The sequence below is a fragment of the Pongo abelii genome, chromosome 2 (assembly GCF_028885655.2).
Source record: "Pongo abelii isolate AG06213 chromosome 2, NHGRI_mPonAbe1-v2.0_pri, whole genome shotgun sequence".
Classification (NCBI taxonomy): Eukaryota; Metazoa; Chordata; class Mammalia; order Primates; family Hominidae; genus Pongo; species Pongo abelii.
Genome location: NC_085928.1, coordinates 125,090,273 through 125,105,358, shown reverse-complemented (window position 1 = coordinate 125,105,358; position 15,086 = coordinate 125,090,273). Strand labels below are relative to the sequence as shown.

At 35.9% G+C, this 15,086-nt stretch overlaps 1 protein-coding gene across 18 annotated transcripts in view; it reads left to right on the top strand.

Annotated features, from left to right (window-relative positions):
* Positions 1-15,086, top strand: part of RBMS3 (RNA binding motif single stranded interacting protein 3) — an 861,233-nt gene that overhangs the window by 400,053 nt on the left and 446,094 nt on the right. For all 18 annotated transcript variants that reach the window (XM_063721655.1, XM_063721659.1, XM_054550494.2 and 15 more), the window contains 1 exon segment: positions 3,208-3,299. In XM_063721655.1, the coding sequence (XP_063577725.1) occupies positions 3,208-3,299 (92 nt within the window).

Below are 15,086 nucleotides of genomic sequence, written 5' to 3'. Positions count from 1 at the left end.
TACACACACACACAGACAACCATAGCATCTCCTATCTTAAAACAAACAAACAGAAACAACTCAGTTGACCTTAGATCCCCTGCTAGCTACATCTGTTTCTTAATTCTTCTTCCCAGGCAAGATAACTGCAAAGAGGCCTGTAAATCCTCCTCCTCATCTTGCTCATACTCTTCAACTACTCCTGCAGGCTTCAATCCCCACCACTTGCCTAAAGCAAATCATGATAATGACATCATGTTTCTAAAGACACTGGGCGTCTTGAAGCTGTCTTCTTGCTCAAACTCTCAGTAGCATTTCACGTAATTGATCTCTCCCTCCTTCTCAGAATACTTTCTTACCTTGGATTTGAGACATCTGATTCCCTTTTCATTTCCTTCTTCCTCTCTGACTCTCCAGCTTTCTTTGCAGTCTTTTCTTCTTATGTAATGCCTAAATGCTGAAGTTGTTTGAGTTCTAGTCCTGGACCTTTTTCTTTTATACTTACTCTGGGCATTTTTGACTATTTCCTATAAATAACATCTATATCTTTGTGCTGTTGTCCTCCTATATTTCCAATTTCATCTCCATTTCTGAGCACCAACCTAATATATCCAGCTGCGATTTGACATTTCTATTTAGATGTCTCGGGCATTTCTGACTCAACATGTCTCAGACCAATAATTAAATTTTCCTTCTCCCCTGCTGGTTCTTCCTTGAGTCTTCCCATTTCAATAAATTACATATCCACTCACCCAGTGGCTTATGGCAAAAACAAAACCAACCAAACAAACAAAACCAGTGGTAATCCTTGTCTATGTCTTTATGTCTTCCTTCTTTCCAGTTCAGTCAATCCATTTACAAAGCCCTGTTAATTCTGCCTCCAAAATATAACTCAAAGCATCCATTTCACCCTGTTTCATTGCCAGCTGCCTTTCTTCTGGAATGCTGCAATAGCCCCTAAGTCATCTCCTGATTCCATTGTAGTTTCCCAGCTCTCCCACAACATTGCAATCTCAATTTAAAAATGCAGATCATTTCACACCACTGCTTCTTTAAAACTTTCAATAATGAACAATCAATAATTAAAATCTATATTATATGCTCTCATTTACTTTCAAGGAAGATCTGCAATTTTGTAATTATATATTCATTTGTATGGTTATTTGTTCTCATCCATCTCCCAACTCAACTATTAGTTGCATGAGTGGGAACTGACGTTTTTTCCCACCACTATATACCCTTTGCTTAGTGCAGTGCCTGAAATAGAACTTTATTATTGAATGAATAAATGAGCCGATGAATGGATGAAGAAGATTGGCCAAAGTGTAAGGTACCAGGTGGTTCCCATCTCAATCTCAACTTAACTCATCAACGGCTCCATTGGCAAATGTACTGATTAAATGAGCTCAATTAATTCATCTTATATGGAATTGTTTTATTCCATGCCATTTAAGGAATTTTCAAGAATTGAGTCCTTTCTCTGATGGGCTTCAGAGGCTACTAGAATAGTTTACAATGTGGGTATATAAAGCAATTCATGGTATGGTGTATTTGAAAGGACACATGCAGACTTTACTTCAAATCCTGGATCTGCTCAATGAGTGGCTGGCTTGTGATTGTAGTCAAGTTGGATCACCTTACCCTAACCTCAGTTTCTTCATGTGTATAATGGCATGAAGCAAGTAGTACCTGATGTTATTATGACTTCACCAAGTACCAGTGTGTCAACTACCCAGCACAGCAATCAGCATGTGAGAGATGATATCCAGATTATAGTTTTGCTTTCTTCTCCCCTTGACCCTATTTCTTGACTATTACTTTCACTTTTCTTTCCTATCTTACTCATCTTACTGGGTAGTAATACTTATATTACCCATTTAGTTTGATTTTGTAGGAAGAGAAGAATTTGCAGTACTTACAGAACAGGCTTCCTTTTGGACTAGAAATACAAACTTCACAGCTTCTCTGCCCAGCTTTTCAAGAGCATTTTACAGTACACTGCTGTGTAACAAGTTCATTTTAGGATAACATGCTGGGAGGGAGAAAAAGAAGACGAGATTCGAGGGGAAAAGATTAAAAAGTTAATTAAAAGAAACAACTTGGTAATTGGATTCCCTTGCACTCTTCTTTGGTTATTTTGGGGTGAGAGGAGGTGTCACAGTACATAGTTAGTAGGTTTGCTTCAGTGGCTCACCTCAAAATTTCTAAATGAGATAAGTGTAAGAATACAGATGATTCCCTGCCTGACAGATGAGAAGAAATATAGGATACATATGGTGAGCTTTTTAAGCATGCCAAATAAAGCTGTCCTTATACTCACTCTTGAGCATTTATATTAAATTTTCTTGGCAGTTAACATTACTGTTAGGCTAAGCCTTGGACTATTAGCTAGCTTAAGGACATGCAAAATGGACTTTTCATTGACTCTGTTTTACTATTTATTTGCTTTCACCATATATAGACATCCACACAAGCGCACAATCAGAGTAGCATAGGAAACTCATATAGCCTTTTCAGACTGTACACTAGAAACAAATAAGCAACATAGTATTTCTTATTTTTAAAAGAAACATGAATATTTATGTATTTAATCATTCTTTTTCACAGATCCGTAAGAGTCAAAATAATTTAAGATGTTATCATTGAGATAGACAAGATAATAGAGGAGCGTGGGCTTAGTAATCAAATGGAACTAGGTTTTAAACCCTCTCATTCACAATATTTACTTATTCATGAAGTCAACATATATTTATTGAATGCCTACTGTGTGCCAAGCACTATTGTAGTTGCTGATAACCTTTTGCAAGTTCTTATCATGGTTTTTGTTAACATCAATATTTGAGGTTTTGAAAATTAACTTTAGGGAGAGAATTTTCTATATTTTCCAGCATTTTGTGTACCTCACTTTTGCCATAATCCATGAAGAAAGAACACAGTTAAACAGTCAATTAACTTACCCACCAAATTAGGTTGAATTGGGTTACTGATTGCACACCCAATCTCCAAAACAATGCCTAGAAAATAAGAGTTACTATTTTATGTCTGGAGATATTATGATTTTATCTCTCCCAAAGCATTAAGGACCACTAATCTAAGAGCCTAATGTTCAACCAGGGTAATATGTCAGAAGAAACAAATGCAAGTCTATCTGTAAACTTGTACTTCATCAGTTAAGATAGAGATTCAGCTTTTTGTGAATACTAACAAGGGGGTTTTGTGTTTTCACAGGTTATGGTTTTGTAGATTTTGACAGTCCTGCAGCCGCACAGAAAGCGGTAGCATCTCTCAAGGCAAATGGCGTGCAGGCACAGATGGCTAAGGTAAGATTGATGTTTAGGGGTGTGTGTATGTGTGTGTGAGTGAGAGAGAGATAAGGAGGAAGGAAGAAGGAGAGATTAAATATTTCTCCTTTGCTCTGAGTTCACTCAAACGTGGAGTTTGCAACAATTTGGTTTATATTTTCTTGTTAGGGAAAATAAGAATCTCCACATTAGGTTTGGCTTAGGGGAATCTGTCTGGCTTATCTCATTGTTTCTTTGTGTATATTTATTATTGTATCTTTTGTTATGGTAACCTCATTAGAGATTTAAGGACACTTGTGAAGTGCTCTGTTCTGCTTGAGAAAGGTGGGGCGTGTCTGTGTGTGTGCGTCTGGGACTTCTACTGGTAAGCAGTTTTGGAGTAGTAGAATTATCAGCAACTTGTCTTTGATAAACTGTGTGCTAAAAAAAGTGTGCGTTCTCTTAGCTGGGGAGAGCTGATTGTCGAATGATGGGATTGTCTGATCTGTGCAGGGAAATGAGTTTAACTGAAGTGTACCGTGTCTGTATTGCTAGAATTTCACTTTGGCCTTTATATGGAGAGTTTTCTAAGATAATTTTAGATATTAATAATTTTCAATAATTACGTATTGTTAAATAGAATATGTATTCTAGAACCTTCTACCTGAAACTGTAATATATTTTATTATCTAAGAAAATAAGTTAAATTATTTACAATCCTTTTGTATCATGATTTCAGTGGTGGTCACAAGAATCTATACCTGATAAAGTAACATAGAACTATATACACATATTGCGCCAATGTCAGTTCCCTGGTTTTGATATTGTATAATTATATAACATGTAAAATTTGCAGAAACCTCATGAAGGGTACATAGGATCTCTCTGTACTATCTTTGCAACATCTTGTAAATCTATAAATATTTCTAGATAAAAAGTCAAAACAATTGTTTATAATATGGATGCTTGTTAGATGTCTGTTTTAAAATGATGGCCATTTAAGATTTATTCACCTGCAACCTAAGTCTTTAAATATTCTTTCTGATTGAAAATAGTGAACTTATTTATCTCTAGATTCTATAAATTTTAGGTGGAATGGCCAACAGACCTTGAAATCCTGATCTAATATATTCATGCTCTGTTCATGTATACACTTAACTATTCCCATAAGAGTTGAGTGATATAATGATAAAGTAGTCAAATTTTCAGTTATTTGGATTTTGTTGAGATTGCTAACATTATTTGATAACATTTTCCAATTTTGACCTCAAATAACTAGAGGTAAGATATTTGGTTTCTTCATCTACAGTTGTCTTCTAGTAAACTGATACAGAGCATATCTGTTAACCTTTTGTTGCAAGTCACTTCCCATATAGATTACTTTGGTGAACTCATTGTCCTTTATGACACATGACTAGTTGTTCAAGGCAGAATAAATTTGAATTCTTTCAGCTGTGTAATGTATTCTTCATCAAGATTATGCCTGGAAGCTTTGGATTTTTTTCATGGACTAAGATTGATGAAGTTAATATTTTTAATTAATAGGGAAATTATATACATGTCTTGGTTTAAAGGTTACTTGGCAAAGAGTCAATGGCATTAAGTAGTGACTTCCTATATGCACAAAACAAATGATGAAATGTAGCTGTTAGGTATATGTAAAATAAGTAACTTGAATTTGGACTGAAAGCAACACCTACTTCCAAGAAAATGCATATAAAAATGCTTAACGAAAAAGTTGTTATTGGAATTTCTTGATCTGTTCCATTGGTAAACTCCTAAATCTGGAAGTTAGCAGATTGTAGCACTTCAGAAGTAATGAAAACAGCATACATAATCCCCACCATTTCAAATGTCCTCAGAATATGTATAGTTAGTTGTTAGATAAAAACCACTGCCATCTTCTGTAATAGGAAAAGAAAGTTGACATTGATTTCATAACTACTGAGGAACCATTATGAATATTTTCCCTCAGTTTCCCCATATTCTGGTGCACCGAGAATCCCTCTTTCTCTCTCTCTATTACCCACCCCCACACACCCTCTGACTCTTTCATTCTCTCTCTAATCACTGATATCTCACCTAGTCAGAAGGCTATTTGATTTGGGGAACTATTTTAAAGACCTCCTAAAATGATTATTTTTCCTAGCCAGCATTTTGGCCATTGGCTCATGCCCACTGTACAAAAAAAGAGATTCCAACTGGAATGTTTAAAGTCACTTTTATTTCTGTAGTTTGCTCAAAGATTTTACCTTATCAATTCTGCTGCCTGTGAAGTTAATTCTTATTCTCTTAGCTTTAGACTCATATCTGCCTACTGGAAAACTTTCAGCAATGAATGACTCTGTAATTTAACTATCTATAAGAAAACAAATAGGCTCCCTCTGAGAATAAAATAGGACAAGCTTGACCACCACCTGTATTAGCAGGTTTCTCACTGAGCTATTGGATTTCATGGCGTTTTACTCCTTTGTCCTGGTGATAACTGTTATTTATTATCATATAAACCTGCAGTCTGCAGGGTGTGTGAAACTTGCACTATATTTTTGGCCATTTAAGTATCTACTGAATCACCTCTTGCATCCTTGTTCTTATCAATATCCTACTATGCATGTTGTGATGTCACATTTTAATGACTCCAGGATTTCAAAATAAAAATATTACAAATACTCTAGTTTCCCAATAGTAACCTTCAGCTAACATACAACTCTCCAAGTGAATTGTTGTATTTAGCTAGCTTATTCCAGTGTGTGCATATGGAAAATCCAACTGATTTGTCAACCAACAGCAAGTTACCCAGGAAGTGGTAATTGGTTAATAATGAATTACCATTAACGTAGATGAATGTTTTTCTGTATACTTACTGTTCTGCCACAAAGGAGTTTTTTTTTTTTTTTTTGGTATCAAAAGTCATGTTTCTTTTAGGGAATCAGATTCAGAATATTTTAGTAATACATAGTGGTTAGGAGCATAGATTTGGAGAGAAGTAAACTTGGCCTTGAATCCTGGCTCTGGTACCACCTGGCTGTGTGACCTTGGCTAAGTTACTTAAATGTCTCTGAAGTTCTCTAATAATAACTCTTAGGTTATAGAACTGCTGTGAGAATTTTAAAAAATACATTAATTATTTAGCATAGAGCCTAGATCATAGTAAGAATTTAGTAAATGTTAATTATTCAATAAATATTGTTATACATTTAATTCAAATTTGCTACTAAACCTTGTATAATTCATAATACATGTTTTAAATGTGTGCTATTCCAAATTATTTTCTTTAAAATATATAATAAGTAGCATCAAAGCAAACATTTTTATTGCCTACTCTGTCTAGGCAGGGTGCTGAATATTGGAGAATGAAGATTGAATAAAAATTCTTTTTTTTTTAATGAATGTTTAACATTTATTCTATCTCCTGAATTGCTACAGCTCCAGACTATGAATTTTGGCTGTTACTGTTCTTGGCAACTTCAGGATATAGAGAAAAAACTTATTGGCCAAGGAATATGTGTCTCTATAAGCATGAAAAAAAGTGAAGAAATCCCTGCTAACAATAAGTTAACTTGCAGATATTTATTTTACTCATGTAGGAAGAAGTCCATAGATAGACAGCAGAGGCCAATTCTTTGGGGTGCCATCAAGGATCAAGGCAGCTCTGCCATCTTTTATCCCTGGCTTTTATGTCACACATTTATAAGATGGCTTCTAAAGTTCCAGCTCTTGTGTCCACAGTTAATCCAGGAAAAAGAGAAAAAAGCAAATAGATGAAGGAGCAGTATGGCTGATTTTGTCCTTTTAAAGGCTTTTCCAGAATCTCAACTCAGCAATTTGTGCTTACAACTCAGAAGCCAAAACGGAGGCATATGGTTTCCCCCTTTCTTGTAAGAGAGTATGAAATGATGAGTATTTTGACTTCTTTGCCTCTGCAGTAGAGAAAACTAAGAATAGTCCATCCCGTTGGCTATCCAGCATCCATGACATCAATAAAGGTGGCATGCATGCATACATTTTAGGTGGCATGCATTAATTCTTTCCTAAAAGGAACCCACCTCAAAGCTGTGATTGCATCTGGTGATTCCGTTATCTCCAACAGGCCCATGGCTCCTCCTCATAGCTCAGCAAGTCATACCTTTAAAAGAGAAGTTATCTGTCTGAATTCCCACAATGTAGAATGACACAGAAACAACAGGATACATGCACTTAAAGGAAAATGACTATTTAGGGAGGGAGAAAATGGGAAGCAAGCCTAATTATTGATCTCAAATACATATCAAATCCTGCTAGGTGGAAATAGAATTCTTGCATTGTCAGTGCAGTAAGTTCCTTGGTTATCCAATCACATAACCCCTGATTCTGTCATCCAGGGGGATCTTAATTGCCCCTTATTCTCTGTGGCCTCAATGAGGCCTCGCTGGAGAACTGCATAGCTTTGGAGGCTTTTCCTGGATATATTTAGAGACACTAGAATGGGTCTACATATTAAACAGTCATGAATTATTACCAACCAGTCCTTGAGCAATCTCAGGCTTAACAGGCATCTTTCTTATTTGCTTTCTGTCAATTCCAAATATGAGTAAACACAGTATATCTTATTCTAGAGGAAATGTCTGCAGAAAAGAAGTCACTCCCTCTCAGGGCCTTCAGCTAAGACTTCATCAGGTGTACTACCAGACTGCCATTACAGTTCCCAAACGTGATTCATTTCCAGTGGGATTTGTAGAGTAAATCTCAGTTAAGCAATCACAAAAGAGACTAAGTGTCCCAGAGGATGTCAAGTAGCTTGACAGGCATAATATAAAAATGTTATATCTACCATGGCAGAAAACTAGATTGGGACCAGAGGAAAGGACTTCTCTGATAAATCAATGACCTTGGTAGTAGTTGTCTTTGAAAAAAAATAAAAAAAATCAGTGGATTTTTTACTTGAAATATAAAAAGATGAAAAGTCAAAATCAAGGAATATACAAAAGAAAATATTTTAAATTCAAACACACACACATACACACACACACACAATGAATTTACAAAATATATCACCACAGTGAAGCCATATCAGTTATATTCCAGTAGAAGACTTTTAGTTAATTAAGGAAGGGTGTATAATTTACAAGAAAAAACCAAACAACCTCATAAAAAAAGTGGGTGAAGGATATGAACAGACACTTCTCAAAAGAAGACATTTATGCAGCCAACAGACACATGAAAAAATGCTCATCATCACTGGCCATCAGAGAAATGCAAACCAAAACCACAATGAGATACCATCTCACACCAGTTAGAATGGCAATTATTAAAAAGTCAGGAAACAACAGGTGCTGGAGAGGATGTGGAGAAATAGGAACACTTTTATACTGTTGGTGAGACTTTAAACTAGTTCAACCATTGTGGAAGACAGTGTGGTGATTCCTCAAGGATCTAGAACTAGAAATACCATTTGACCCAGTGATCCCATTACTGGGTATATACCCAAAGGATTATAAATCATGCTTCTATAAGACACATGCACACATGTTTATTGCAGCACTATTCACAATAGCAAAGACTTGGAACCAACTCAAATGTCCAATGATGATAGACTGGATTAAGAAAATATGGCACATATACACCATGGAATACTATGTAGCCATAAAGAAGGACGAGTTCATGTCCTTTGTAGGGACATGGATGAAGCTGGAAACCATCATTCTCAGAAAACTATCGCAAGGACAAAAAACCAAACACTGCATGTTCTCACTCATAGGTGAGAATTGAACAATGAGAACACTTGGACACAGGAAGGGGAACATCACACACCCAGTACTGTTGGGGGGTGGGGGAGGGGGGGAGGGAAAGCATTAGGAGATATAGCTAATGTAAATGACGAGTTAATGGGTGCAGCACACCAACATGGCACATGTATACATATGTAACAAACCTGCATGTTGTGCACATGTACCCTAGAACTTAAAGTATAATAAAAAAAAAGGAAGGATGTATTCAATAGTATACTCTAGAACATTTTACCAAAGTGCAACTATTGGCCTCATAATGTGGCTTGTTGTCTACCAAAGCTACTCTTCTGAATGCACAGGTATATGACAGGCATTGTCAGCCACACTCCTGTAGTGTAAGATCGTATTAGTAGTTTTTGTTTTTATCATTCCTAGGTAAAGCAGAAGAAACAGGCTATTTGATATTTATTGGTCACTACAGTGGGATGGAGCCTCCTGGTAAACATAGAGGCTTCTCAAGGGCTCCTTAAGAAGGAAGGAAAGAGGTATTCTTCCAGGGTAACTTGAGCAGGCGATACGAGAGATATTTCCTGAGACTGGGTGGGAAACAATCAATACTTTATATAGTGATGGACAAGGGCTATCTGGGGATGCTAATGTTCCTAGAATAATGTCCATGTCTTTTTGTTTGTTTGTTTTGCAATAAGATCAAAGGATCAGAGATCCCTATATGCTATCATTTGCTTGTATCCCATTTTTCCCCCGTGGGGACTAGGGCTGTAGGCTCGAATTGAAGCAGGAATCTCTCATTCTCCTACTTTCTCAACACATTTATGTTGAGCACCTCCTATCCACAAGGATTGTTCTACATGCTACAGACATAGTACTGAGTCAAACAAAGTTTCATGAAGTTCACATAGGGGGTTACAAAAAGTAACTGTTATACAAAGAGATATAATTTATTAGATTGTAACAATTGGTTTGAAGAAAATTAAAACCAGTTACAGTTACAAAACAGGAGATGGAGATGGTGGTTAAATAGGATATGGAGATGGTAGTATTTTAGGTACAGTGGTCAGGAAAAGCCTCTCTAATCATGTGACATTTGAACACGTATCTAAAAGAAATGAGAGGAGAAAACTATACTTATATTTAAGCGATAGTTATGAAAAATTTATATAGTAATTTAAAATAGACCAGACTCTTTAGTGAGATAGCATCTTTGGGTTTTATTATTGTCTATATTCTGCATCGTCATAACAATAGAAGAGTTGCATAAACTACCATCATTTCCCCCCCTTTTTTGTGGGAGTTGTCTGGTTTCAAGTCATCCTAATATTGCACTGTTTAGAATTTTTTTTTTCATGTGAGTCAAATTCTAATTGATGAGTGAATTTTTATTTCAACACTTATCTTCTTCAAATCGTGTTGTTCTATTGTTGTACCAGTGGGTGTAAGAATATGACAAGACACCCTCCTCTACGGTTGTGGAATGCCCTTTAAATAACTGTGATTCCAAAGAAAAGCATTCTGATATTGCTTTTAACACAGTTCATTACTCTTGAATGACTGATGCTATGTAATGTAAACCTTGCTCTATCTTATTTCCTAAAATGAATATTTGTATCATTTGCTCCTGTGGGATACATCTTCAACAGACAGATCTCTCTAAAAATATATAAGTATTATTTTTCTCATGATTGAAAATTTTAAATTTTTCTGGAAAAGAAATACTTATTGGCTGGTCTTTTACATGTCTATAAAATATTTGTGAATGTCTGCTTTGTTGGCTATGTCAATTTGGCTCAATTTTTTTCCTGATCCAAATGCTGAATGCAGGGATTCAAAACTCAATATTGAAATTGTCGGGGTTGATCTTAATCCTATTCATTAATTATTTGAAGTTTTTGAAGCAGACTCATCTGAAGTTAAATATTTGTATTAGCTTATATCGAATGATTTCCATAATCTGCCTGTGGGTACTACCCTCTGCTTCTGCAAGGACTCTACTGTGTCATCTTAAGTGAAACAGTGCATATGTATACTAGTAAAATTCTCTACTTTCCTAGCATTGGACAAAAACAAAAATCAACAAAAGAATTGCCTCAGTGTCTTAAACTGGGCTCCTTACTAGTTGACCAGGCACTTACTTACTGAAGGATATGTGTGGAATTCAAGTTCTTTTCATCCTATAAGAAATATCGGCCAGGCGCAGTGGCTCACACCTGTAATCCCAGCACTTTGGGAGGCCGAGGCAGGAGGATCACAAGGTCAGGATTTCAAGACCAGCCTGGCCAACATAGTGAAATCCTGTCTCTACTAAAAATACAAAAAAATTAGCTGGGCGTGGTCGTGGGCACCTGTAATCCCAGCTACTCGGGAGGCTGAGGCAGGAGAATCACTTGAACCCGGGAGGCAGAGGTTGCAGTGAACCAAGATTGCACCATTGCACTCCAGCCTGGGTGACAGTGCAAGACTCAGTCTAAAAAAAAAGAAAGAAGAGAAACATCAACACTTTTACACTTTCATCCTGCCTCTTTGAGGAGAATGTGTCCACAGGCTGATCTCAGTCAATTACTCATTTCTTGATGTACTGTTGAGAAAACCAAATAATGAATAGTCTTCATTCATGGCTTTAATAATTTGTTCTTAAAGTTGAAAGGAAAAGGTATTTTCTCTAATCACCATTGTTGTACATGGGGTGGGCCTAATTAAAAGTACTGCTTTATCCCACGTAGATTCTGGTCCCATTGAAAAGGACAAAGAAGTATGTCAAAATAAGAAAACTATTGATTGTATGACTGCTGGTGTTACATTAGGAAAATGTGACTTAGGTTTGTGAGGAAAATGAATCTTTCAATAGCGAACGTCAAAATTTGGTTTAGCCATTCAGTCACGAGGAGTGCCGGACAACCATGTGTCTCCCCACCCATGGATAAGATCTTTACTTCTTATGATACTAGGAGGAAACAGTGAATGTGCTCTCTACTGGCAGATAGATCCCAAGGACAAGGGAGAGAGCAATGAGCCACGCTTGCTGAGCTCTTGCTCTCAAACTCACAAGTCAGGTGAGTTATTATTTCTCCCATTTGGAAGTATTATGTAAGTGGACAAGTAAGAGAAGGACCAGGAGTGTTACACCACTATCTTTCCATAAGAAAGTAGAAGCAATGGAAGCTTTCCTGGCCCCAACTATATAAGCAACTATAATTGGCTTTCCTGCTTTCCTGGCCCCAACTTTTAACCAACTATAATTGCTTTCTGCATTTTATTTTTATACTGTACTCTAAAAATGATTGGATGAATTGGAATGGTAGAATTATATAATATATGAATTATGCTAAATGGTTGAACATTTTAACATTGAGAAACCTACAGACTACCAAGGTTCACGGTCCACCTTCTGTTTCTGTGTAATTTACTTCTGGTGTGCTCTGAGACTCTCTTCAAGTCCTTTAACTATATCTATTCTGAAAAAAGGCAAGGAGACAGACAAAAGGATGCAGGGAATAAAGGAAATTATTTCTTGAACATCAGCCTTATGCTGGTGAATAGGTTAAGTGCTTTTATAATTATTATCTCATTTAATTCTTACTAGGGTCCTTGGAGGTAGTTATTATTATTCCAATTGTACAGGTGAAAAAATAGGGGATGTCCCACATTCACTAAGATAGCCAAGTGGTCTTGAACCCAAGCCTTTCTGGTTCCAAAGCCTTATTCTTTCCAAGGAGATCATAAGTCTGCTAATGCTGTTTTCTAGTCTCTTCAGCAGAGCCTGGCTTTTGAATTTCTAAAACGGAATAACAGACTGGATAAAATTATTAAATCAGTGAACTGCAGAATCTATTGGAGTCCCTGATATGCATAGTGGGGCTTCATGAATCTTTGTGGAATTAATGAATATGGGAATGAACAAATGAATAATCAGCACTGGTTATATTTTAATGGTTTTCAATTCTGATAAATTTTTGTGACCTCAAACTGAATTTTGCACAGAAATAGTCCTTTAATTCACTATCCTAACCAATTATTCAGGAGGACATAATTCCTGAGCTCACAAACAATGGTTCAATATAATCCTTCTAACTATTGACTGGTGGAATGGGACAAGATGGACATCTTTGTTTCTTGAGAAAATAGATGACAAGAATTTGGAAATGAAGACCAATAACTCTTATATTTTAGAAGTCTTAAAGAAATTGGGTATACACTTGCATATATTCACATGTGTATGCACACATATACATTCAAAAAATACATGTTTTTTTAAAGATGTTTAATTATCACAGGTAGCTATAATTTTTCCATGCAATAACACAATAACTAAAACATGTTTGATAGCCCCTCAGCACATATGACTTTTATTGAAAGTGAAACCTAAAGATAAGTAATAAACAAACTTGAATGATAGGCCTCTGTGATCTCTGGTTTTGTGTGCATGCTATATTTATTACACTATGATGTGTATCACTTGGACACTTGTGAGAGCTGTTCACAAATGCATACAGTGGACACACAAAAACAAAACAGAAATGTGAATGTTGTTATGGGCCCGGAGCGAGGAGAGTAGCACTCTTGTGCGGGATATTGATTTCAGTTTGATCCTCTTTTCCCACCATGTCCAGGACACACTTTTTAACTGCTATTTGAATGACTTAACCACACCGTGAAACTTAGAGTCTGCTGGCTAAATCAGTGGAAGTTGGCATTCCAACATCTGTAAGCACATTAACTCCTTCTTCATGTCTAAGAAGTATTCCAAACTTAAGAAAATATTCAACTTTAGAAAAATGGTAAAATTCAAAACAAAACCAGACTTTTTTTTCCTATTGAAATGGATTTTTTTTTCACTTTTCTGTGAAAGTGACATTAGCAATATCATACCTTTCTATAAAGGAAATAAAGTTTTAAATGAAGCGATACTAAGAGCTCATTTTTTCATACTCATGAATTACTTTTAGCCTAAGGATCCATTTGGAAATTATATTCATATATCAAAGATAAACTGTCTTCCCTGGTGTTCGTATTTAAGGTAACTGAACAAAGTTGCTTGATGAGACCAGCACAAAATGAATTTTACTCTTTTCTGATTCAAAGGTAAATTTCTTGTAAGATGATAGACATTACAGAAATCATCATCATTAAAAAGTATAAATCACACTCCACGAGAAGAATGACATGTTACTTGTAGACGAACACTTACCAGTAAGCTAGGTATCTGGTTTCGGAAATATCCATAGTTAGACATTAATGTAAGAAATGTCACTACCTTATAAAGATACAATATCAAACAAAGTTAAGTTTATTGGATTCCAGAATGCAGCACACAGAAGTCTGTGTTCTAAATTCCCAGAAAATATTGATTTGCTAATGTAACATCATTAAAAGTGTCTGCCCAGCTTCTGGCTTTATATATTCCTGAGGAAGCCACTCCCAATTTCCCCATGAAATATGTAAAGATACAGTAAAGAATGATCAACAACTTCCCTTGAAAGACCAAGGTTAATAGGCAATGGATTTCCAGAAATACTCAAGGATTTTATAATTACTGATAAAATCTTAGAGCAAAATTGAGATTCTTAATATCTCTTTAGTCTATTCTTAATTATTTTATACAAAAGTCCTGTTTTTCTTATTCTCTCTCCCTTGCTTAACTTCTAGAAGATAAGATTACACACAAACACACAAAAAAATACGTATCAACCATATCATATTGTCAAATGTAGGCATCTGATATTGCAGTCATTCCTGCTGAGTATGATTCATTTGAGGAGGTGCCTTCATCATCTTTTTTATTTTTCTCTTCTTCTGTCTCCCCACCTCCCTCTAAGAGCCGTCAGATCAGAGTCTCTAAGAGCGCAATCTGAGAATGTGTATTTTAAAAACATTTCTCCTATAATACCTAATGCTTAACTGTATTTTTGATAAACTTAGATTTTGTTTAAAAGGAACAAAAACCTACAAGGAGGAAGCCAGCTTGAGTGCAAATTCAGTAGGGCAAAATGAAGAAACATTAAGATAAGGAGCAAAGAGAACTAAGTGAAGTGAAGTATTAGAAAGAACAAAAATTGTGCAGTAACAGAACTAAATTCCATATTGGTGATAGTCGGAGCAGAAT